The sequence below is a fragment of the Pseudoliparis swirei genome, chromosome 8 (assembly GCF_029220125.1).
Source record: "Pseudoliparis swirei isolate HS2019 ecotype Mariana Trench chromosome 8, NWPU_hadal_v1, whole genome shotgun sequence".
In the NCBI taxonomy this organism is placed as follows: domain Eukaryota; kingdom Metazoa; phylum Chordata; class Actinopteri; order Perciformes; family Liparidae; genus Pseudoliparis; species Pseudoliparis swirei.
Window position 1 is genome coordinate 22,063,700 of NC_079395.1, and position 26,083 is coordinate 22,089,782.

Sequence of the window (26,083 nt, forward strand, 5' to 3'; positions counted from 1 at the left end):
GTTGAGCAGCTTTATGTGTCATAGGTTCAGTGAGTGAGACATGAATTACATCTTTTGAGGCTTTTTAAAACCAGACTTTTTTATTTTATGTTTATGCATGAAAGCATTGTTTATACATGTTTTAAAGTCTGAAGTTACTGAGTAGTAATGTATGTTGTATTACCTTGTGTCCTTAAGATTCACTTGTTGGTTCATAATTGACTGTAAAAGGGAATATTACTAAATAGTTTTGTTGTGCATACTGTGATATTCTGAACTCTCAGGTTCAAACTGCACCATCTTTTCATAAAATACATTTGAGAAGTTAAAAATGTCCCTCGATTTAGGCCTCAGCTTGTCATTCAGGGGTGATAGTGCGTCCCAAAGCCAGACCAGTGGAGAACCACAGCCCCAGACCAGTAGAGAACCACTGCCCCAGACCAGTGGAGAACCACTGCCCAGACCAGTAGAGAACCACTGCCCAGACCAGTAGAGAACCACTGCCCGGACCAGTAGAGAACCACTACCCAGACCAGTAGAGAACCAGTAGAGAACCACTGCCCCAGACCAGTGGAGAACCACTGCCCAGACCAGTAGAGAACCACTACCCAGACCAGTGGAGAACCAATACCCAGACCAGTAGAGAACCACTGCCCAGACCAGTGGAGAACCACTGCCCAGACCAGTGGAGAACCACCCGTCTCAACTGTGACAAAGCTTTTAACAAAGTTAATGTAATAATGTTTGTTTGATCTTTGATAAAGTAATGTGGGTTAAAATAAATATAATTAAATTAAATAGATTGATTTTATAATATTAAATACATTTGCATATATAGTTATACATTTATACAAGTACACCTAAATAAACAAATGCAAAGACAGTTATTTAACAATATGTTCTGGAATTATACCGTGTTAGTGACAACCGGCCCTTTGAGGGCAGCCATGAGGCGGATGTGGCCCTCGGTGAAAATGAGTTTGACACCCCTGATCTAAACTATTGTCTCATTCACTTGTGCCATTTAAGGTTATAAACTGTATGCTTTGGGATTCTCATTGTTCCTTTCTATGCTTGTTTATGCGAGACGATATCATCTCAGAGACGGCTCTTTTTAATGGTGTGTGTGTGTGTTCTTTCTTCCAGGTGTGGGGAAGTCATGTCTATTACTACAGTTCACAGACAAGAGGTTTCAGCCCGTTCACGACCTCACCATCGGTAAGAGACGCACCATCACGACACCTGCATTCATCACGCGCCTCACGTCATCATCCGTACACATTTATTACCAACTGAACTCGAGCTTCTTATTCAAAACCAGTCCAGCTGGTGTTAGCGGGGCTGGAAAGGTGGCGTGATTATCTTGTTAATCTGTTGTTGCTCCACCTGTAAGTTACTGTGTCGCAGCTAATTCTGACATGTTGAGCTTGTCCTAACATGCAGACGGATGGAATCACATCACCGCGTCTTAGAACTTAAATATTCAAATATTTAAAAAATGTCATCGCCTTGCTCTCTTATTTATATACGTGCGAAAGGTACAAATGTCTCTCTGAAAAGAAGAAAGAAACGAGTGAATCCAGACGGGACTCTTTCAGATGGATTTGCGTAGTTCCATCAAAAGAAGCTTGAATAGACGCCCAGCCGGCGGCCGTGTTTACCGCTTTGTTCCAGGACGATCACGGGAAAACCGTATTTGACTTTTGTTAATATCCACCCCGATTATGATCGTGGAGGGAAAACCCCGAGGAATGTGAAATATGTCCGCGCTCCGGGTCTCGCGCCGCAAGGTTTTAAAACGACGACTAACTCGCTCGAGCCGGTTTCGTTTCGCCTCGTGTGTTGAAACGCGGCACGATGCCGTCGTCCAATCAAATGACCGGTTGAGTCAGTGGAGACGTACCGGCGGCTGAATACGCAGTCGTCCACGCCGGCCGGTACGAGCTGCGGCGTCCAGCGCGACCAGGAGATGTGCACGGGCCACGATGACCTCGTGACCTCTGCGGGGCCCATTGTGGGCAGGTGTGGCGGCCCAGAGGGAACCGAACAACGTGCCGTACAGAAATGCCAAAGATGTGGTTGAGGTCATTTTGTGGGCGTGAGAGGAAAGTCAAAAAGGTGTCGTCCTCCCCCCCCACACACACACACACACACGCTCTTTTATCCAATAAAAAGTGAGTGAAACGGGTGGAATGTGTACGACCATATTACTTTCTGTCATGTTCATCTAATGAGGTTCATAATGCTCTTTTTATTTTATCTTATGTGAAAATGGATTAACATAACATTGTTTATTGTGGCTTAATTTTACTAATGCAAATTATTGTGTGTGTGTTTGTGTGTCCAGGTGTGGAGTTTGGAGCGAGGATGATCACTATAGATGGAAAACAGATCAAACTGCAGATCTGGGATACGGTAATATATCTGTTGTGTATATGTATATATTTTTAAAGCTCTCTGTGAAGAGTCCGAGGCTGTGACCGTCCGTCCGTCTCTGGACTGCAGAGGGCCGTCGTGTTCATGCTGCTCTAGTCATCCGTTACATGAGGAAAATAATGAAAACCTATGAATATATGTTCCCGTCGTAAAGAGAGAACTAATGGAAGCGCGATGGTTTCTGTTCGTGAATGAACGTGTCGTCCATCTGCGGCGGTGATTCAATTCAGTTTATTTGTATAGCCCAATTTCACAAATTACAAATTTGTCTCGGAGTGCTTTACAATCTGTACACATAGACATCCCTGCCCCAAAATCGGACCAGGAAAAACAAAAAAATACCAAATAGGAAAAAAGGGGAAAAAAAGGAGAAGAAGAGGAGGAGCAACAGAGGAGGGATGGACAGATGGATGGAGATGATGTAATGTAATGTACAGAGAAGAGTTAAAATACATTCAAATACATTGAATGAATGAATATGAGTGTAAGTATAGTTCATAGATCACGATGATATTCGATCAGGCAGATCCATCGGGGGTGAGGAGGGGGAGAGGGGGGAGGAGGAGTGGGCGGGTGCTCACAGGAGGGAAATTCCGTGACGATCCCAGACGGCAGATCAGGCAGATCCATCAGGCAGATCGCATAGGGTCCGACTCATAAGGTCCGATAAAGTCAAAAAGGAGAAAGGAGAAAGCAGATGTGATGTTGTTCCTAATTGCACGGAGGCCGTAAACGCACATCTCAAGATGTGACGCCTCGTCCCTGCTGTTCTCCGGCGGGCCAGCAGGTGGAGGTAGAGCTCCATGGATAGAGCGGAGAAGGCCCACAGCAGTGACGTCGCTCCTGCTTCTGAAACTCTGACTGCTGTCGGTTTTAATCGGGCTCTCCGGGTGTCATGTTGTCCCTGATTATGTCATGATGACGAGGAGCAGGGCTCACTGCAGCCGGGAGGAGGCCACTTCCTGTTCATGTAGCGTACGACCTGGGCACGAAAAGTAAAATATAAGGTGAAATATGTCGGATAGGATCAGATGACAACACTCATGTGTAGGGCTTACACACAACATGTTTACATCATCAGTATTGTGGATATAATGACTAAGTGGGTAACAGCAAACAATGCAACAGTTGAAACAATCATCAGAGGAGTCGCCCCCTGGTGGTCAGGAGAGAATGCAGCTTTAACACATGAAGCATAGACTTGTGTGTGTGTGATGGCGTTCCCTCTCCTTCACCCTTATTTATCATGTATTCACTAATGGCATTCCTGGCTGGCTGTTTGCTCCCAGCCGTCCTCTTTCTGACTAGTTGACCTAGTTACCGGTGTTCTAGCGGTCTCCACCTCCTGCTCGGTAACCGGGTGACGAGTGCACCGACTCGAGTCACCGGACCGGGCTCCTGGCTGACGGAGCGGCCGCCTTGCCGAGTGATTCACCGACCGGTTGTGTTTTCTGACCGGCTGGTTTTGTTTCTCGCATGAGGTCAGAGCGGAGCAGCTGCCGGGATAGAGCGCCGTTTTGTTTTCTGGCTCCGGCCAAACACAGACAACATTGTTACTGTACATGGGACGGAGACAGAGGATGAAGTGGGGGGTGAAAGAGTGGAGGCCTTGGCGAAAAGAATGAGAAGATGAGTGATGCAAGGAGGAGACAGTGGAGGAGAGACAATGAGGGGTAATAATGTAAAGGGGGAGGGAGAACAAGGTGACTGGGGGGGGGGTTTATAAATGCAGCCGATGTGACCTTCCGTGTTCGTAAATAAGGAAGCTGAGAGACTATGCACGCGAGCTGAGAGAAAGAAAGGGATTGTGAGCGACAGAGAGAGAGAGAGGAGGCTATTGTATCCCGTTACAGGCGCTGCTCTGTCCTCCCCCAGCTGACGGGGAAACCTGGAGCCGGACACGGCTCAAGGATCAGGACACGGCTCAAGGATCAGGACACGTCTGGGACGAGCCGGTGGGAGGGTGACCTGGAGATGAGGCCTGGCTCCTTTAAGAGAGCAGGGGGGGGGGGGGGGCAGTTGTCCGTGGTTCATTTAAATTATTCAGATTCCTGTTCTTTATGAATATGCATGTGTCTCTGCAGGCCGGTCAGGAGTCGTTCCGGTCCATCACCAGGTCTTACTACAGAGGAGCAGCAGGAGCTCTGCTGGTCTACGACATCACAAGGTAACGCTGCGTTCAGGAACGCTGCTCTTCATTTATGAACCGGTTATTGTGTACAGCCCAACATGAATCTCATCCTTTAATGCGTGAAACGAGGAAAAGAACTTCAACTTCAAAGAACCCGCCCCTTCACGCGCATCCGCTCCTCGTCATCGGGGGTCGCCAGATCATTTAAGATCAGCATTTTAGTTTTTGAGTAAATCCACTTATGGCTGCACCAAAGACATGTGCTATATACGCTCACGCTAACAAGTTTACAGGTTCAACATCGTACTTCAGGGCGACTCAGTGGTGAGCTGCGTGGTCCTTCAAGCAGAGGGTCGGCGGTTCGATCCCCGGCTCCTCTAGTCCGTGCCGATGTGTCCTTGGACACTTAAGCCCAAAATGGAGTATGAATGTTAGTTAGTTACTTCTGTACAGGTGGAGCTGTAGCTCCTCCCATCAGGGTGTGCATGTTAGTAACTCCTGTGCAGGTGGAACTGTAGCTCCTCCCATCAGGGTGTGAATGTTAGTTACTCCTGTACAGGTGGAACTGTAGCTCCTCCCATCAGGGTGTGAATGTTAGTTACTTCTGTACAGGTGGAACCGTAGCTCCTCCCATCAGGGTGTGCATGTTAGTAACTCCTGTGCAGGTGGAACTGTAGCTCCTCCCATCAGTGTGTGCATGTTAGTAACTCCTGTGCAGGTGGAACTGTAGCTCCTCCCATCAGGGTGTGAATGTTAGTTACTCCTGTACAGGTGGAACTGTAGCTCCTCCCATCAGGGTGTGAATGTTAGTTACTTCTGTACAGGTGGAACCGTAGCTCCTCCCATCAGGGTGTGCATGTTAGTAACTCCTGTGCAGGTGGAACTGTAGCTCCTCCCATCAGGGTGTGCATGTTAGTTACTCCTGTACAGGTGGAACTATAGCTCCTCCCATCAGGGTGTGAATGTTAGTTACTCCTGTACAGGTGGAACCGTAGCTCCTCCCATCAGTGTGTGAATGTTAGTTACTCCTGTACAGGTGGAACTGTAGCTCCTCCCATCAGGGTGTGAATGTTAGTAACTCCTGTGCAGGTGGAACTGTAGCTCCTCCCATCAGGGTGTGCATGTTAGTTACTCCTGTACAGGTGGAACTGTAGCTCCTCCCATCAGTGTGTGAATGTTAGTTACTCCTGTACAGGTGGAACTGTAGCTCCTCCCATCAGGGTGTGCATGTTAGTTACTCCTGTACAGGTGGAACTGTAGCTCCTCCCATCAGGGTGTGAATGTTAGTTACTCCTGTACAGGTGGAACTGTAGCTCCTCCCATCAGGGTGTGCATGTTAGTTACTCCTGTACAGGTGGAACCGTAGCTCCTCCCATCAGGTTATGGATGGGTGAATGATGTCATGTAGTGTTCAAGAGCTTCGAATGGTCGGACGACTATAAAAGCGCTCTCCAAGTCCATTTCCTTTAGCGTGTTAGCACGCTCTCACTCGCTCACCTTGAACTCAAATGATTTCGATGAGTGTGTCTTTCGTTTCTTCAGGTATTTGATCATAAACCCGACAACAAGAAAGACGCGATGAAGGCGTTCGAGTTCGGCGTCCTCATCGTGCGTTAGCCACGAACGTCTCAACCAAACTTCTCGCACATTTCCTTCTGTTGGAGGCATTTCCACGCAGCTCTTCCCAGCGGGGAGCTCTGACGAGTGTTTAGCCGCTTCTCTTCTCAACGAGCTGCCGGTCTTCCCATAAATCCACCACAGCAGAAATGTATCGACGACCAGATTGACGTGAAATTTGTTATTGATCTTCGCGGTCCCCGGAGGTTAATTCCTAACGATCGCCACGACCCCGTGACCTTTTTATCCGGCACGGCCGCGAGGTCAAACTCTCCTCCAGCAGCTTTCTCCATCTAAAATAAATAATGATATTAATCGATCGATCGAGGAGGGGGTTTGTGGGTACTCTACTTCCCCAGAAGTCTGATCACGGACCGCCCTTCACTAAAGGAACTCTCCGTGGCCTCGCGCTCACTCTGGTCAACCGATCCTCTCGTTGACGCCATCGACCGATCTGTTAAAGTTTACATCACTTTAATATTTTGAGATGTCCTCGTACGTTTCTTGTAAATGAGTCTTTAGCATAAAAAAGCCTTAAAATATGATTTATCGATTCAAGAAATGTGAGTCGACCGAGACCAAAACGACCGATTAGTCGACTGAAGGGGTAGGGGGGGGGGGGGGGGGGCAGCATTCTTAGCTCTGACCCAGTTAGTATTTGTTATAGTTTCTAAAACTGAGGCACGGTGGTCATGACAACCTTTGGGGGCCACTAGAGGGACTCCAGACACGAGGCCAGAGAGACAGAGCTCCGTGGTGGCGGTTCCTCCCGTGACGCCGTGTCGTTTGCCTGTCTCCACAGAAGGGACACCTTCAACCACCTGACCACCTGGTTAGAGGACGCTCGCCAACATTCCAACTCCAACATGGTCATCATGCTCATCGGCAACAAGAGGTGAGACGCGGCACGCGAGGCCGGACCGTCGGCGCGTCGGGGGTTAAACGCCAAAACCTGATCGGGAATGTTGTGCTAGACTTTTGTCAGCGATTCGAGAGAAAAAACGTCAACTTTGAGCCGGTACTGACGAGCCATTCTTTAACGTAGACACATTATTTTAAGTTTAAACGGTTAACAAAACTCTAAACTTTCTGCAGCCCAATGGGCATTTTGATAACACGCACAGATGTTAATGTAATCACGGTTAAGTATCAGGAAGCCCGTGGCACCGTTCCCCCTTTCATAATGGAAACATAACGCGTCATCTTTCCTTTTCTCCGCACACTGCTCCCTCTTCATGCTCCACGTTGCTCTGGTCCCAGACATGCGTCTCTGGAATCCAACACACTTAGGATCGAGTCTGCCCCTTCCACCTCGGTGCCCCAATCACCACGGCAGCCACTGACAAACACCGCACCTGAGGTTGCGTAACAGTGTTGTCAAAGCCTGCTGCTGGTGGAAGTGCAGGAGCTCATTCCCCCGGAGTGAACGCATCTCTTTTTAAATGAGGAAGATGACTTCGGCCGGTTGAGGACGGCGAGGCCCGAATGCCTGACCACACGTGCAGAAACGACAACGCCTCGCTCCGGGCTGTTATCGGCGCCATCGAGAACACTTCTCGCTTTAACTCGTGAGAAAACTCTGCTGGACCCCGACTGGAGGCGTCTTCCTCCTCGCGGTGCGCTGATGCTCCGCTGTTTCCCTCTCGGCTGTAATTTAACGTATTTAACTGTGTTTTTTTAAGTGACCTGGAGTCGAGGAGAGAGGTGAAGAAGGAAGAGGGCGAGGCGTTTGCCAGAGAACACGGCCTCATATTCATGGAGACCTCAGCCAAGACTGCCTCTAATGTCGAGGAGGTAATAATACACAAATACACACAACACGGATGTTCTTGTGTTCAGGCAATATGCGGTCGGCCGATATCATGTCAAATAATAAATGAGCCGCAAAATGGCCGACTTTAAACTGACATTTATTTAACGCCGTTATTCTCTGCACTTTTTCTGCACTTTTTCTGCAGAGCTCTTATTTTGAAATCTAAATGAAAAGAGCTCTCGTCATCACGGGAAAAAAACGATGCTGGATGACACGTAACGCTCTTTACCGGAGAGGTCACGCAGCCGTGAACGTCCTCGTCTCTGGTTCACGTTATCGGGCTGTCGGTCGTCACGGGCGCGCTGGCGTTGCCCAGCAGCATCGTGGGTAATGTTGGCCCGTACCAGCTGCGTATGCGTGACGGCGCAGGAACGGAGCCACGAGTTTAGACCCTCCAGGTTGTTTCTGTTGTGAAGTGGTCATCGTGATTTGACGGTTTTGAAGAGGCAAAACTATTTCATTCCACCAGCGGAGGAGACGAGTCGGGTCACTGTGACCTGCTGAGGGTTAAAGGTCGGACCTCTGGGGAGACGCCCCCCTTGAGTGGACCACCACACTCGAAGCACCCCCCCCCCCCGTGACATCATGGAGCCAAAGACCTTGCCAGCGCGTCACACTAGCGTCACAAAGCACGGTTCCCCCCCCCCCCGTGGAGCCACGCCCATGGGTGTTGTAGTGTGTAATGATTGCGCGGCGTTGTTCCCCAGGGGACCCTTCCTCACTTATCCAATCATAAATAATCCCATCTAATGCCGCGCAGCACGTCAGCCGAGGGCGTGTGTGTGTGTATGTATGTGTGTGTGTGTGTGCCTGTATGTATGTTTGTGTGCCTGTTTGTGCCTGCATGTGTGTGTGTGTGCATCGATTTTTCTCTCCAACCCCTTGCTTTGATTGGCCGATATCACGCTACACACACCCCTCCCCCTCATCTTAACCCCAGAGAGTTTCTCTCTCTCTCCCTCTCTCTCTGTGTGTGCGCGTGTGTGTGTGTGTGTGTGTGTGGTATGATTAATTTGTCTCATTAGTGTCCTCTGAATCCTCCCGATACCTCTCCTCCCTTCCCTTCATCTCTCCTTCACTCCATCCCTCGACGTCCATCATTTGCTCTTTACCTCCCTCCCATCCTGCTTCACCCCCGCCCCCCCCTCCTCCTCCCACACACTCTCCATCCTCCTCCTCCTCCGGCGTGTCTTCCTCTTCTCTCGTCCCCTCGCCCCTCTCCCATTCATTTATCCCCTCCTCCCTCTTCTCCATCATCTTTCTTTCTCTCTCTCTCAGCAGTATATCAACCAGTTAGAGTTCATACATATTCATACCCTGCGCCCCCCCCCCCCCCCCCCTCAGCGACACCCGGCAGCCAATCGGTGGGCCGGGTTTGTCGTCAGGGTTTGTGGGTGGACACCGGGCCGGTGGGATGCTCCTTAGAGGGGTTCCTGTAAGCATCCTCTCACCCCCCCCTCCCTTCTCCTCTCCATCCATCCTCCCTTCCTGAATACCTTTTCCTCAGCTCGGCTCATTTATGTCTTTATTTCTATATTTCTCTATTTTTGTTCTTGGCTATATATATTTTTTCACTTCTCAAGAAATAAATGGAAGTCTTTCTATCTCTGCTGCTTCCTCTCTCCTCTCGTCGTGGGATGGACAGACTGAACTGACGGGACCAGGATGTGGTTAAGGATCTTATTCCTGATTCTCTTCTCCTCCTTTAAACCGTTAGAAACAACACTGGACCGTTCAGTATAAACACATAATGTAATATAATATAACTTAATATAATGTAATATAATATAACATAATATAATGTAATATAATATACTATAATGTAATATTACATAATGTAATATAATAAAACATAATATAATGTAATATAATGTAACATAATATAATGTAATATAATATAATAAAACATAATATAATGTAATATAAATTATATTATGTTTTATTATATTATATTACATTATATTATGTAATATTATATTATATTACATTATATTATATAATGTAATATAACATAATGTAATGAAATATAACTCATGGAGTTGCATCTTAAATGTCCTGATCTTTATGTGACCGATAAGCAGAAACCTGTTATAACATCATCAGAGTTTAACCACTAAACGACTCATGTGAAACAAGGGAGATAAATTGAAGGAAGTAAGGAAGGAGGACATGGATGAGATAAATTGAAGGAAGTAAGGAAGGAGGACATGAGTGAACAGGACACCAGAGAGCACCCTCGGGCTGCTCGTCTATTTCCAGCTGCTGTGTCAGATTAAAAAGTTCAGGACGCGTCTCCTCTTCTTCACCACGATGAAGAGGCCGAGCACGCCTCGCTGGCCCTGGTGGGTACCACGAGTCCCCATTAGACCACGAGTCCCCATTAGACCACGAGTCCCCATTAGACCACGAGTCCCCATTAGACCACGAGTCCTCCATTAGACCACGAGTCCCCATTAGACCACGAGTCCCCATTAGACCACGAGTCCCCATTAGACCACGAGTCCCCATTAGACCAAGAGTCCTCCGTAGACCAAGAGTCCTCCGTAGACCAAGAGTCCTCCGTAGACCACGAGTCCCCATTAGACCAAGAGTCCTCCGTAGACCAAGAGTCCTCCGTAGACCAAGAGTCCTCCGTAGACCAAGAGTCCTCCGTAGACCAAGAGTCCTCCGTAGACCACGAGTCCCCATTAGACCACGAGTCCCCATTAGACCACGAGTCCCCATTAGACCACGAGTCCCCATTAGACCACGAGTCCCCATTAGACCACGAGTCCCCATTAGACCACGAGTCCCCATTAGACCACGAGTCCCCATTAGACCACGAGTCCCCCGTAGACCACGAGTCCCCCGTAGACCACGAGTCCCCATTAGACCACGAGTCCCCATTAGACCACGAGTCCCCCGTAGACCACGAGTCCCCCGTAGACCACGAGTCCCCCGTAGACCACGAGTCCCCCGTAGACCACGAGTCCCCATTAGACCACGAGTCCCCATTAGACCACGAGTCCCCATTAGACCACGAGTCCCCATTAGACCACGAGTCCCCATTAGACCACGAGTCCCCATTAGACCACGAGTCCCCATTAGACCACGAGTCCCCATTAGACCACGAGTCCCCATTAGACCACGAGTCCCCATTAGACCACGAGTCCCCATTAGACCACGAGTCCCCATTAGACCACGAGTCCCCATTAGACCACGAGTCCCCATTAGACCACGAGTCCCCATTAGACCACGAGTCCCCATTAGACCACGAGTCCCCATTAGACCACGAGTCCCCATTAGACCACGAGTCCCCATTAGACCACGAGTCCCCATTAGACCACGAGTCCCCATTAGACCACGAGTCCCCATTAGACCACGAGTCCCCATTAGACCACGAGTCCCCATTAGACCACGAGTCCCCATTAGACCACGAGTCCCCATTAGACCACGAGTCCCCAGAGACCACGGTCCCCATTAGACCACGAGTCCCTAGACCACGAGTCCCCATTAGACCACGAGTCCCTCATTAGACCACGAGTCCCCATTAGACCACGAGTCCCCATTAGACCACGAGTCCCCATTAGACCACGAGTCCCCATTAGACCACGAGTCCCCATTAGACCACGAGTCCCCTAGACCACGAGTCCCAGACCAAGTCCCCGTCAGAGACCACGAGTCCCCATTAGACCACGAGTCCCCGTGGACCACGAGTCCCCCGTAGACCACGAGTCCCCATTAGACCACGAGTCCCCATTAGACCACGAGTCCCCCGTAGACCACGAGTCCCCCGTAGACCACGAGTCCCCGTAGACCACGAGTCCCCCATAGACCACGAGTCCCCCGTAGACCACGAGTCCCCATTAGACCACGAGTCCCCATTAGACCACGAGTCCTCCGTAGACCACGAGTCCTCCGTAGACCACGAGTCCTCCGTAGACCACGAGTCCCCATTAGACCACGAGTCCCCATTAGACCACGAGTCCCCATTAGACCACGAGTCCTCCGTAGACCACGAGTCCCCATTAGACCACGAGTCCTCCGTAGACCACGAGTCCTCCGTAGACCACGAGTCCCCATTAGACCACGAGTCCCCATTAGACCACGAGTCCCCATTAGACCACGAGTCCCCATTAGACCACGAGTCCCCATTAGACCACGAGTCCCCATTAGACCACGAGTCCCCATTAGACCACGAGTCCCCATTAGACCACGAGTCCCCATTAGACCACGAGTCCCCATTAGACCACGAGTCCCCATTAGACCACGAGTCCCCATTAGACCACGAGTCCTCCGTAGACCACGAGTCCCCATTAGACCACGAGTCCCCATTAGACCACGAGTCCCCATTAGACCACGAGTCCTCCGTAGACCACGAGTCCCCATTAGACCACGAGTCCCCATTAGACCACGAGTCCCCATTAGACCACGAGTCCCCATTAGACCACGAGTCCCCCGTAGACCACGAGTCCCCATTAGACCACGAGTCCCCCGTAGACCACGAGTCCCCATTAGACCACGAGTCCCCATTAGACCACGAGTCCCCCGTAGACCACGAGTCCCCCGTAGACCACGAGTCCCCCGTAGACCACGAGTCCCCCGTAGACCACGAGTCCCCCGTAGACCACACACGCTTGGGGTCTTCATGCTGTTCTCCAGCTCTGAGGCTCCGCCCCCGGAGACGAATGCGGTGATGTCACAGACGAGTCGCTCAGGGAGGCTCACGCCACTTTATGCTCACGTCTTTGATCCTGTGTGTGGAAAGAAAACAAAGTGTGTGTGTGTCTTCTCGTAGCAGCTGTCGACAAGTACAAGCAAATCTGTTCTCAAGTGTTTCTGCTGCTCTCGTAACTCGTGGGTTTACTTCTTAAAACTTCTTAATCTCTTTGAGTCCAATGGGACTTTCTGGAGCTTCTCGTTTCCTGTTGGGTCGGGGGATTCTGTTTGATGTGATGTCTTCCTCCTCCAGCTGCCACGTGACAAGTGACGGCCTGTTTGCCCCTCAAGTTAAAATGCAAGATTCCAAGTATTTAGTTGTATTAAAAGGTGAATGCCGGGCCGAGGCGTGGGCCGGTCCGGTTCTACAGGCACCGTGATGAGGAGCGGTGCCGTGTCTCCGGTACACAGGCGGTCCAAGAGCAGCCCTCGCAGGTCGGTTTGTCCCGAGAAAAGTAAAAGGTCCAAATCGAGGCCATCGGCTCTGTCCCAGGTGTTTCTGTTGGTTTGTATTCAACCCCCGAGACCTCAGACCGTCGGGCTCAGAGCAGAACCAGAACCCCTCGAGCCGTCGACTGGGTTCGATCAGAAAAGACTTGAGTTTGTCTCGTTCACGCCCCTCTCCGCTCTTCTTCTTCTTTGATTCATTATTATGAACGAGCCGGTGAAGCAGACGGGGAAGACTCATTAGACTTCAAAAGCTGTGGCCGTGGAGAACGGCCCTCCTCCTCGTGGCGTGAGCGTCGTGGCGTGAGCGTCGTGGCGTGAGCGTCGTGGCGTGAGCGTCGTGGCGTGAGCGTCGTGGCGTGGCGTGGGCGTGAGTCGTGGCGTGGAGAGTGGCGTGAGAGTCGGGCGTGAGAGTCGTGGCGTGAGAGCGTGGCGTGAGGGCGTGGCGTCGTGGCGTGAGCGCGTGGCGTGGCGTCGTGGGCGTGGCGTCGTGGCGTGAGCGTCGTGGCGTGAGCGCGTGGCGTGAGCGCCGTGGCGTGAGCGTGGCGTGAGTCGTGGCGTGAGCGTCGTGGGCGTGAGAGTCGTGGCGTGAGAGTCGTGGGCGTGAGCGCCGTGGCGTGAGAGTCGTGGCGTGAGAGTCGTGGCGTGAGGTCGTGGCGTGGAGTCGTCGTGGCGTGGAGTCGTGGCGTGAGAGTCGTGGCGTGAGAGTCGTGGCGTGAGAGTCGGGCGTGAGAGTCGTGGCGTGAGAGTGGCGTGAGCGTGGCGTGAGGCGTGGCGTGAGAGTGGCGTGAGTGGCGTGGCGTCGTGGCGTGAGGGCGTGGCGCGTGCCGTGAGAGTCGTGGCGTGAGTCGTGGCGTGAGTCGTGGCGTGAGTCGTGGCGTGAGTCGTGGCGTGAGTCGTGGCGTGAGTCGTGGCGTGAGCGTCGTGGCGTGAGCGTCGTGGCGTGAGCGTCGTGGCGTGAGCGTCGTGGCGTGAGCGTCGTGGCGTGAGCGTCGTGGCGTGAGCGGCGTGGCGTGAGCGTCGTGGCGTGAGCGTCGTGGCGTGAGCGCGTGGCGTGGCGCGTGGCGTGGAGTCGTGGCGTGAGTCGTGGCGTGAGCGCGTGGCGTGAGCGCCGTGGCGTGAGGCGTGGCGTGAGGGGCGTGGCGTGAGAGTCGTGGCGTGAGGCGTGGCGTGAGGCGTGGCGTGAGCGCCGTGGCGTGAGCGCCGTGGCGTGAGCGCCGTGGCGTGAGAGTCGTGGCGTGAGAGTCGTGGCGTGAGCGGCGTGGCGGGAGAGTCGTGGCGTGAGCGCGTGGCGTGAGCGCCGTGGCGTGAGCGCCGTGGCGTGAGTCGTGGCGTGAGAGTCGTGGCGTGAGCGCCGTGGCGTGAGCGCGTCGTGGCGTGAGAGTCGGGGCGTGAGAGTCGTGGCGTGAGAGTCGTGGCGTGAGAGCCGTGGCGTGAGAGTCGGGGCGTGAGAGTAGTGGCGTGAGGCGTGGCGTGAGCGTCGTGGCGTGAGAGTCGTGGCGTGAGCGCGTGGCGTGAGAGTCGTGGCGTGAGAGTCGTGGCGTGAGAGTCGTGGCGTGAGAGCGTGGCGTGAGCGTCGTGGCGTGAGAGTCGTGGCGTGAGCGTCGTGGCGTGAGAGTCGTGGCGTGAGAGTCGTGGCGTGAGAGTCGTGGCGTGAGAGTCGTGGCGTGAGCGTCGTGGCGTGAGCGTCGTGGCGTGAGAGTCGTGGCGTGAGCGTCGTGGCGTGAGAGTCGTGGCGTGAGAGTCGTGGCGTGAGCGTCGTGGCGTGAGCGTCGTGGCGTGAGCGTCGTGGGCGTGGCGGAGAGTCGTGGCGTGAGCGGCGTGGCGTGAGCGGCGTGGCGTGAGCGTCGTGGCGTGAGAGTCGTGGCGTGAGCGCCGTGGCGTGAGTCGTGGCGTGAGAGTCGTGGCGTGAGAGTCGTGGCGTGAGAGTCGTGGCGTGAGAGTCGTGGCGTGAGAGTCGTGGCGTGAGAGTCGTGGCGTGAGAGTCGTGGCGTGAGAGTCGTGGCGTCGTGGCGTGAGCGTCGTGGCGTGAGAGTCGTGGCGTGAGCGTCGTGGCGTGAGAGTCGTGGCGTGAGAGTCGTGGCGTGAGAGTCGTGGCGTGAGAGTCGTGGCGTGAGAGTCGTGGCGTGAGAGTCGTGGCGTGAGCGTCGTGGCGTGAGCGTCGTGGCGTGAGCGTCGTGGCGTGAGAGTCGTGGCGTGAGAGTCGTGGCGTGAGCGTCGTGGCGTGAGCGTCGTGGCGTGAGCGTCGTGGCGTGAGCGTCGTGGCGTGAGCGTCGTGGCGTGAGCGTCGTGGCGTGAGCGTCGTGGCGTGAGCGTCGTGGCGTGAGAGTCGTGGCGTGAGAGTCGTGGCGTGAGCGTCGTGGCGTGAGAGTCGTGGCGTGAGCGTCGTGGCGTGAGCGTCGTGGCGTGAGCGTCGTGGCGTGAGCGTCGTGGCGTGAGCGTCGTGGCGTGAGCGTCGTGGCGTGAGCGCCGTGGCGTGAGAGCGGGGGCGTGAGAGTCGTGGCGTGAGAGTCGTGGCGTGAGAGTCGTGGCGTGAGAGTCGTGGCGTGAGCGTCGTGGCGTGAGCGCCGTGGCGTGAGCGCCGTGGCGTGAGCGCCGTGGCGTGAGAGTCGTGGCGTGAGCGTCGTGGCGTGAGCGTCGTGGCGTGAGAGTCGTGGCGTGAGAGTCGTGGCGTGAGCGTCGTGGCGTGAGCGTCGTGGCGTGAGAGTCGTGGCGTGAGCGTCGTGGCGTGAGCGCCGTGGCGTGAGTCGTGGCGTGAGAGTCGTGGCGTGAGCGCCGTGGCGTGAGTCGTGGGCGTGAGCGTCGTGGCGTGAGCGTCGTGGCGTGAGCGTCGTGGCGTGAGCGTCGTGGCGTGAGAGTCGTGGCGTGAGCGTCGTGGCGTGAGAGTCGTGGCGTGAGAGTCGTGGCGTTGTCCTCCAGAGGGGTGGAACTCATTCTGTGAGGTCTCTTTATAAACAGGTTTTAAAGTATTTGTTTATCTTTTTCTGTGTTTTAGCCCGTTAAAAAAAAAAAATAATCCCATATCAACAAATTCAGCCGTCATTTTGAAAAAGAGTAGTTCACTGTAGTCTGATTACTTTAGTAAGTAAGCCTGTGCCTGTCCTCACTTCCTCTCTCTCGCTCTCTCTCTCTCCCTCCTTCCCCAGGCCTTCATCAACACAGCCAAGGAGATCTATGAGAAGATCCAGGAGGGAGTGTTTGACATCAACAACGAGGTGAGGAGCACTTTGTTTCCTCTTCCCTTCCTCCTCAACCCTCCACTTTGTTTCCTCTTCCCTTCCTCCTCAACCCTCCACTTTGTTTCCTCTTCCCTTCCTCCTCGTGCCGAAGGCTGTCGCCTCCTCTCCTCCATTCTTTGTTCTCCTCTTTCTCCTCCCTGGTTTATCACACTCTCCTCAAAAAGAGAGGGGGAGGGTTGAAAAATAAAAAATAGCCCTCTTTTTTTCTCTGCTTCCTTTGACTAGCCAAGCAAAACTCATCTCTCTCTCACTCTCTCTTTTTCTCTCTCTCATTCACTCACTATCTCACACTCTCTATTTTTCTCTTTTTTTTTCTCTCACTCGCTATCTCAGACTATTTCTCTCGCTCACTCACTATCTCACGCTATCTCTCTCTTTCTCTCTCCCTCCCTCTCTTGGCATCGTGCCAGCTCATAAATTCCTCACATCCCACACGGTCCCAGTCATTCGGCGAGAAGACAAACACCGTCCAGCCGTAAGCTCCGTAAGCAGCCGGCCAATCGGGCTGCAGCCAGTCAGTCAGCCAATCGTCAGCCAGCCTGCAGCCAGATGGTGATGCTCCCCATCGGAGCCGTTATCCATGCAGCGAATGCACTTGTCAGCGAGTGTTAGTCGCACGCCGTCTCCGGCCGAAACCACTCAGAATGCACTTCTGCGCGTGACACGCAGCGCCGCGCGGTGGGCGGAGCCTCCTCGCCGCCTTCCTGTCGTGGTCCCCGAGGACGTCCGGTCGCCCCCGCAGCCGAGCCCTGCGTCTTCCCCGGGTTGTCTTTTTAAAAAGGGGGACGGACAGGAAGCCGTCTGCACGACACCCACCGTGATGTCGTCCACGCCGTCGCCTCGCACCTCCGTCACAGCCTGGACGACAGCGGGAGAATCCACTTCCTGTTTAGGTGTGGGGGGGCGGGGCATGTAGCCGAGTCATGCTTCTCTCTCTGAGCTATTACACGAGCAGCGACGGTGATCTCGTCCTCGCCGGTTCCTCTAACGCCGCGAGCTTCCCGTGAAGCCCCGCCCGGCCGGCCCGTCTTCACGCCGTCCTGAACCACAACCCCGTGTTCCGGGTAACGTGAACCGCTAACGGTCCGGCCGAGCTCTACCGCCGAGCTAAGCGTTAACGTCAGCAGAGGTTGCGTTGAGACTCGGGATGGTGCGTTCAGGCTCCTTCAAGTAAACATGAGTATATGAAGAACATAGAACAGTATGATCACTGTATTATTATTATTGTAACTGTAATGTCGATTAACACTATCAACGGTTTGTGAGGTCAGTAGACGAACATTAGATTTGACCGGAACTTCTCATTTAAATTTTATTTGGAAATGCGAGTGGACAGCGATGATGTCATGTGACCTTCAGCTGGGATGTCATGTGACCTTCAGCTGGGATGTCATGTGACCTTCAGCTGGGATGTCATGTGACCTTCAGCTGGGATGACATGTGACCTTCAGCTGGGATGTCATGTGACCTTCAGCTGGGATGACATGTGACCTTCAGCTGGGATGTCATGTGACCTTCAGCTGGGATGACATGTGACCTTCAGCTGGGATGACATGTGAACTTCAGCTGGGATGTCATGTGACCTTCAGCTGGGATGACATGTGACCTTCATCTGTGATGTCATGTGACCTTCAGCTGGGATGACATGTGACCTTCAGCTGGGATGTCATGTGACCTTCAGCTGGGATGACATGTGACCTTCAGCTGGGATGTCATGTGACCTTCATCTGTGATGTCATGTACTTTTTCTCTTCTTCTTCCTCTTGAGAACTCTAAACCGCGTCGTAAATCATCCCTTGAATGATGACGCGGGCCACGTGCAGCCTCTGCACACGCCGACGAGCGTGTAGGCGTGTGAGTGTGTGTCCCTTCTGCCAGCCTGCATTCGCACAGTGTTCGTCAGCACAGGTCTGAAGTTGGCCAGCCAGCGAGTGTTTTTGTTATTAGTAACAGTGAGACGGCCAAACCGCATCAGCTGAGAGAGAGGGAGAGAGGGAGGGGGAGAGAGAGAGAGAGAGAGAGAGGGAAGCCCCACCAGAAATGTTGGCAGCCACGATGAGAAACACACACACACACACACACACACACATGGCCGTAGCTCAATAAATGTGATTTAAAGGCATACCGTGTTTCCCAGAGGCAACACTGCTACTGAGTGTAGGAGGGGGAGTTAGGCTGAGAGGGAGAGATAAATGTATAAAGAGAGAGAGCGAGAGAGCGAGCTATGATGAAACACAGAGGGAAAGAGCACCACAGTAGACCGAGCAAGAGAGACATGAAAGAGCTGTGTCTCTCTACCAACCACCTGCCCCCCCTCTCTCTCCCTCTCTCTCTCGATTACTGTTCTTTCATAAGTGCTTTTCATATTTCCTCCCTCCTCGAGTGCTGCTGGTGTTCCCCCTGCCTTTGTGCCTCGCAGCATCACCTGTTGGCTGTCTGTGATCTAATGGACTCTCGTGCAGGGGCCAGAGGCTCCTCCTCCTCGCGTTAGATCCATATTCTCTCGCTCTGCTCTCTTCAAAGACAACCGACTCGTGACAACTCTTTTGTGAAAAAACATTTTTTACGCGATTAGTCCAGATTCACACAGCTGTGACTCTGGAGGCGTCAGGTAGCGTGCAGTAGAAGGGGGAGGGGGGACGGCCTGATGGCAGGACCAGCTACCAGACACCATGATGCTCCTTTTGAATAATTGAACGAGGACCCGGGTCTTTCCTGGGAGCGGCGACGCCCCCCTGGTGACATGCTAGTTAGCTTAGCACGGAACACTCGGCCTGTAACGTGGTTAAAGACGGCTTCCTAAAGGGAGATGTGCATGTATCCATCTTGCAGTATGAAACGAAGATATATATATATTAGGGCTGTCAGCGTTAACGCGTTAATCTATGCGATTAATGTGGCCGTGATAACGCACTAAAATATTTGTAACGCAATTAACGCAAATTTTTTTTTTTTTTTTTTTTTAAAGTATACTTTATTAATCCAGTGTCAAACCGCGGCAGTGCGGTTTGACACTGTTTCCGTTTTTAAAACAATTATTTCTCCGCGAAATCAGTCGGGTTTCCTCCTCCGCTCCTTCCTCCCGTCTCCCCCTCTGATACACAGAGGAACAGAGGGGCGACGGGTTGGGTGACGCGGCGCGGAAAGAACTCGTCACACGAAACCTTCAACGTGATTGGTCAATCCGTTTGTCTGTCAACATTTAGCGAAAAAACAACCAATGAACACTCAGTAAATCACAAGGACCTCCCACCAAACATGTAAGGCTCATTAGCAGCCTGTCAGTCAGAGAGCAGAGAACACGGCGCGAGGACAATGTGCCTCAATATATAGAGCTGAGATTGTTCTGGAATGTTTGATGTATAACACGTGGGTATGTGTCATATGCAAAAGTCTTTAAAAGGTGAATTTACATTTTTTTGTAAAATGTATAAAATGAGCCCAGCCTGTGAATGTCAGTCAGTTACCAAGGCCACTGGTTCTGCTGTGTTCAGTGTTAAAGATGACAGGACCAATGGGGTCTCAATATACTTCTTTTTTTTTACTAATCTGATGTTTCACTGAAGAAACAATTTATCATCCACAATATTAAATACCTCGCTGGCACTTTATAGGTAGGAGCCTCTTTGAAAACACAGCTCTGTGTGAAGTTTTGTCTTTAAAAAGAAGGAAAAAAACCTTTTAATCGCGATTAATGAATTTCAAAATGTGCGATTAATTAGTTACTTTTTTTAAATCGATTGACAGCCCTAATATATATATATATACACTACCGTTCAAAAGTTTGTGATCACCCAGACAATTTCGTGTTTTCCATGAAAACTCACACTTTTATTTATCAAATGAGTTGCAAAATGTATAGAAAATATAGTCAAGACATTGACAAGGTTAGAAATAATGATTTGTATTTGAAGTATTAATTTTGTTCTTCAAACTTTGCTTTCGTCAAAGAATGCTCCTTTTGCAGCAATTACAGCATTGCAGACCTTTGGCATTCTAGCTGTTAATTTGTTGAGGTAATCTGTTGAAATGTCACCCCACGCTTCCTGAAGCACCACAAGTTGGATTGGCTTGATGGGCACTTCTTGCGGACCATACGGTCAAGCTAGATAGATAGATAGATAGATATATACTTTATTAATCCCCAAGGGGAAATTTGTCGAGTCAGTAGCAGCAACACACAAGAATAAAAAAAAAAAAACACAAAATATAAGAAGGGTTAGGGTGATCTGGCAAGAGGTGAACTGTTGTAGAGCCTCATAGCCGTCGGCAGGAATGTTCTCCTGTATCTGTCCTTGTGGCAGCGGAGCGTGAGGAGACGTCTGGAGAAAGTACTCCTCTGTCCCTGTAGGAGGTGGTGGAGAGGGTGGTCCGGGTTGTCCAATATGGACACCAGTTTCTTCAACGCCTCCTCTCCACCACCTGTTTCAGGTGCTCCAGCTGGCAGCCGATGATGGAGCCAGCCTTCCTAACCAGTTTGTTAAGACGGCTGGTGTCACCGGCCCGATGCTGCTCCCCAGCAGACAATGGCAAAGTGCAGCACACTGGCGACAACCGACTGGTAGAATAACTCCAGCATCTTGCTGCACACGTTGAAGGATCAAGCTTTCTCAGGAAAAAGAGTCGACTCATCCCCTTCTTGTACACAGCGTTGATGTTGGCCTTCCAGTTCAGTCGGCTGTCGATGGAGACGCCCAGGTACTTGTACTCCTCCACCATGTCCACGCCCACTCCCAGGACACTCAGAGGTGTAGGAGCTGTCGCCTTCCTCCTGAAGTCCACCACCATCTCTCTGGTCTTGGCCACGTTCAGCCGCAGGTGGTTCTCATCGCCCACTTTACAAAGTCGCTCACCACTGCCCTGTACTCCTCCTCCCGTCCATCCCTAATACACCCGACCACTGCAGAATCATCAGAGTACTTCTGCAGATGGCATGACTCCGTGTTGTACTGGAAGTCACTGGTGTACAGGGTGAAGAGGAAGGAGACAGAACAGTTCCTGTGGGGCTCAACATCACTGACCACCGTTCCAGACAGCACACGCCCATTCTGACAAACTGTGGTCTGCCTGTGAGGTAGTCAGTGATCCAGGAGATGGTGGACGCGTCCACACTGACCACCGCAGCTTCTCACTCAGCAGCAGTGGCTGGATGGTGTTAAATGCACTGGAGAAGTCAAAGAAAGTGACTCTCACAGAGACACCGGTTCCATCCAGGTGCGACTGAGCTCGTTGCAGCAGGTAGATGATGGCGCCGTCCACTCCCACATGAGGCTGGTAAGCAAATTGCAGAGGGTCCAGCGACGATTTCACCTGCGGCCGGAGGTGGGCCAAGACCAGCCTCTCCTGCACCTTCATCACATGGGAGGTGAGGGCGACCGGTCGGTAGTCGTTGAGGCCAGATGGTGCTGACTTCTTTGGGACAGGGACCAGGCACGGCGCCTTCCACAGCACGGGACTTCCCCAGCCTCAGGCTGAGGTTGAAGAGGCGCTGCAGGACACCAGACAGCTGGGTGGCGCAGGTCTTTAGGACCCTGGGGCTGATGCCATCAGGACCTTCAGCTCTGCGCTGGTGTAATTTCTCCAGCTGTCTTCTCACCTGGTCAGTCGTCACAGAGAGAGGGGAGGGTGGAGGAGCCCATTGTTATTGAGGGCTCGGTGGATGTGCAGCTCAGCAGGGGGACAGAGGGGAGGAGGTGTTTGGGAGGTGTGAGGTGGGGAGGAGAGGGGGGGGGGCTGTGAACTGAACCTATTGAAAAAACAGTTCAGCTGGTTGGCCCTCTCCAGGGAGCCCCCTGGCTGTCTCCCTCCCACCTTGAAGCCAGTTATCTGCTTCATGCCAGACCACACCTCCCTTGTGTTGTTCAGCTGGAGTTTGGCCTCCAGCTTCCTCCTGTAGGAGTCCTTGCCCTCCCTGAGCTTCACCTTTAGGTTGCGCTGGGCTCTCCTCAGCTCATCCCTGTCTCCAGACCTGAAAGCAGCTTTCTTCATGTTAAGAAGCGCCTTCAGGTCCCTGGTGATCCAGGGCTTGTTGTTGGGGAAGCAGCGCACAGTCCGTGATGGGATGGTGGTGTGTTCACAGAACTTGATGTATTCCGTGATGCAGTCGGTCATACTGTTGATGTCCTCCCCGTGCGGTCCACACAGCACATCCCAGTCCGTTGACTCAAGCAGTCCTGTAGAGCGTCGTTAGCCTCCAGAGACCACCTCCTCACAGTCCTGGTGGTCACCGGCAGCCTCTTCACCAGAGGAACATACCTGGTGTCAGCGGACCAGGTCATGATCAGACCTGCCGAGGGGAAGGGCAGTGGCGCTGTATCGTCCTTAGTATTAGCATACAGCAAGTCCAGAGTTTTATTGTTCCTTGTTGGGCAGTCTATGTATTGATGGAAGGTTGGCAGAGCTTTTTCCAATGTGGTGTGGTTAAAGTCACCAGTGATAGCCATGAATGCTCCAGGCTGATGATTCAGCAGAGCAGACACAGTGGAGTGGATGGTGTCCACAGCTTCCTCAGCGTCAGCTGATGGCGGCACGTACCGACAACCACAATGGCGGACGTGAACTCTCTCGGCAAATAGTACGGGCGCATCCCCACGGCCAACAGTTCAATGTTCGCTACAGAAGCGCTCCTTCACGCACACATGGTCCGGATGGCACCACCGTTCATTCACATAAACAGCGATCCCCCCGCCCCTCATCTTACCGCTCTGTGTAGCGTCTCTGTCAGCCCGAACAGTTCTGAAGCCGGGCAAAGACGCGCTGTGATCCGGATAGTCCGCGTGTAGCCACGTCTCAGTGAAGCACAAGAGACTGCTCTCACGGAAGATCCTCTCGGTCATTACCAGCGCGCCGAGCTCATCCGTCTTATTCGCCAAAGACCTCACGTTCCCCGTTATGATCGACGGTACCGAGGGTTTGTATCTCCTCGTTTTAGCCCTCCGCTTGACACCCGATCTGCAACCGCGAGCCCTCCTCCGTAGCTCCAGCGGGATCACAGGTCTGTCTCCAGGCAGAAGCTTCGCCTGCACAGCGCGATCAACTGAGCACGCGAGTAGACGACGGTCCCCGTCATTGTTTTGCTGTGGCTCACCGATACTCACGACAAAGTGAACAAAAGCCACAGTAGAATTATCGAAAAAAGTAGTTATGGTCCAGTGTCCGACCGTAACTAAGACAAACGTGAAAGAAAAGAAAAAGAAAAAGAGAGGAAAAGTGCAAAAAAAGACAATAAAATAAAAGCAAAACGCCACTACTGAAACAAGCAGCCGTTGGCACAGCGCTCCCACAACAGCTCAATGGGGTTGAGATCTGGTGACTGTGCTGGCCACTCCATTACAGACAGCAGACCAGCTGCCTGCTTCTTCCCTCAATAGTTCTTGCACAATGTGGAGGTGTGCTTTGGGTCATTGTCCTGTTGGAGGAGGACATTGGCTCCAATCAAGCGCTGCCCACCGGGTATGGCATGGCGTTGCAAAATGGAGTGATAGCCTTCCTTATTTAAAATCCCTTTGACCTGGTACAAATCTCCCACTTTACCAGCACCAAAGCAGCCCCAGACCATCACATGACCTCCACCATGCTTGACAGATGGTGTCAGGCACTCTTCCAGCATCTTTTCACCTGTTCTGCGTCTCACAAATGTTCTTCTGTGTGATCCAAACACCTCAAACTTGGATTCATCTGTCCAGAACACCTTTTCCAATCTTCCTCTGTCCAATGCCTGTGTTCTTTTGCCCATACCAATCTTTTCTTTTTATTGGCCAGTCTCAGATATGGCTTTTTCTTTGCCACTCTGCCTAGAAGGCCAGCATCCCGGAGTCGCCTCTTCACTGTCGACGCTGACACTGGCGTTTTGGGTACCATTTAAAGAAGCTGCCAGTTGAGGACCTGTGAGGCATCTATTTCTCAAACTAGAGACTCTAATGTACTTGTCTTCTTGCTGAGTTGTGCACCGGGGCTTCCCACTTCTCTTTCTGCTCTGGTTAGAGCCCGTTTGTGCTGTTCTCTGAAGGGAGTAGTACACACCGCTGGAGGACATTTTCAGTTTCTTTGCAATTTCTCGCATGGAATAGCCTTCATTTCTAAGAACAAGAATAGACTGGCGAGTTTCACATGAAAGTTCTTTTTTTCTGGCCATTTTGAGCGTCTTATCGAACCCACAAATGTGATGCTCCAGATAATCAACTAGCTCAAAGGAAGGCCAGTTTCATAGCTTCTCTCATCAGCAAAACAGTTTTCAGCTGTGCTAACATAATTGCACAAGGGTTTTCTAATCATCCATTAGTCTTCTAAGGCGATTAGCAAACACAATGTACCATTAGAACACTGGAGTGATAGTTGATGGAAATGGGCCTCTATACACCTCTGGAGATATTTAATTAGAAACCAGACGTTTCCACCTAGAATAGTCATTTACCACATTAACAATGTATAGAGTGTATTTCTGATTGATTTAATGTTATCTTCATTGAAAAAAACAATGCTTTTCTTTGAAAAATAAGGACATTTCTAAGTGATCCCAAAGTTTTGAACGGTAGTGTATCTTTCTATATTTATATATATCTTTATTTATATATACATGTCTATATCTTTATATATATATATATATTTATGTATATATATATAACGTACCCTGTGTCCAGAGGAACATGTCCTCATCGTCTCCGTCTCTGTCTCCTCAGGCTAACGGTATTAAGATCGGACCCCAGCATCCCACCACCAACTCCACGCTGTCCGGGAGCCAGGGGGGCCAACATGCTGGAGGAGGCTGCTGCTGAAGCCCCAACACACTCCTCCTCCTCCTCGCCCTCTCCGACTCTTCCTCGCGTTTCTACAGAACTGTCCAGGCTCACTAACAGTTTGTTAACATCCCCCCACCATCTCTCTCAGCTCTATTCGTTCATTCATCCCTCCCTCGGTGTCTCTTGTTTCTCTCTCTCTCTCCGTCTTTCAGCCATGTCTTCGCTAAGTCCCTCGTCCATTCCCAAGGGTCCGGGGAGGGGGAGGGGCCGCGTCCCCCTGAAACCACCTGACCGAGTTAGCTTAGACCTCCACGTTCAGTTTACTGTGATTGTCCGTTGGTTTTTGGTTAAACAATGTCATCTAACAACATGCCGGGATGTGAAGAATTGTATTCCAGCCACGAGAGTCTGTCTCTCCTCTTTATCCACAGAGATGTTGTTGTTGTTGTTGATGATACTCCACAACCTGAGTGTCTGCAGCAACGATGAGGCTCTGGGTAGAGATTACACACACTCTTAACAAACTGTCTGTATGGAACAAACCATGCGCTGTGTTGTGTCTACACGCGCACACGCACACACACACACCTGTACATGTTGTGAAGACCATGACGCAGCCCGTTGATAGCAGGACATGTTTCCACATGTTGAGTCAGTTTTCATGCTATTTGTGTGTGTGTAGGGACGACATATAGGTATTCCAGTATGTCGGTGTGTGTGTGTGTGGTTAAGGAAGCATTCAGCTCCCTCTGTATCTTCTGTCCATAAAAGTGCAAATGATTATGTTATTTTGTGCTTCTTTTCACTCTTTGTCGCCATGATTTGTTCTTTCTCCCTCTCTTCCCCTCCCTCATCCTCTTCCTCCCTCTCTTATCTCTGTGTCCTTTTCGTTGACGTTCATATGATTTGTATTTAATGAACACTACAGACTGGTTGTGGTTTAACAAACAAAGTGTTAAAGAGAGAATAAAGAGAGCAAACTGAG

General features: G+C 51.7%; 1 protein-coding gene across 1 annotated transcript in view; it reads left to right on the plus strand.

Annotated features, from left to right (window-relative positions):
- The window catches only part of rab2a (RAB2A, member RAS oncogene family), a 36,819-nt gene extending 10,736 nt beyond the window's left edge, over nt 1–26,083 (plus strand). Inside the window, exons 2-8 of the mRNA XM_056420572.1 lie at nt 1,126–1,197; nt 2,327–2,394; nt 4,500–4,582; nt 6,966–7,058; nt 7,846–7,957; nt 16,268–16,336; nt 25,039–26,083. Of these exons, the coding sequence (XP_056276547.1) occupies nt 1,126–1,197; nt 2,327–2,394; nt 4,500–4,582; nt 6,966–7,058; nt 7,846–7,957; nt 16,268–16,336; nt 25,039–25,134 (593 nt within the window). The 3' untranslated portion in view covers nt 25,135–26,083. The remainder of the gene's footprint in view (nt 1–1,125; nt 1,198–2,326; nt 2,395–4,499; nt 4,583–6,965; nt 7,059–7,845; nt 7,958–16,267; nt 16,337–25,038) is intronic.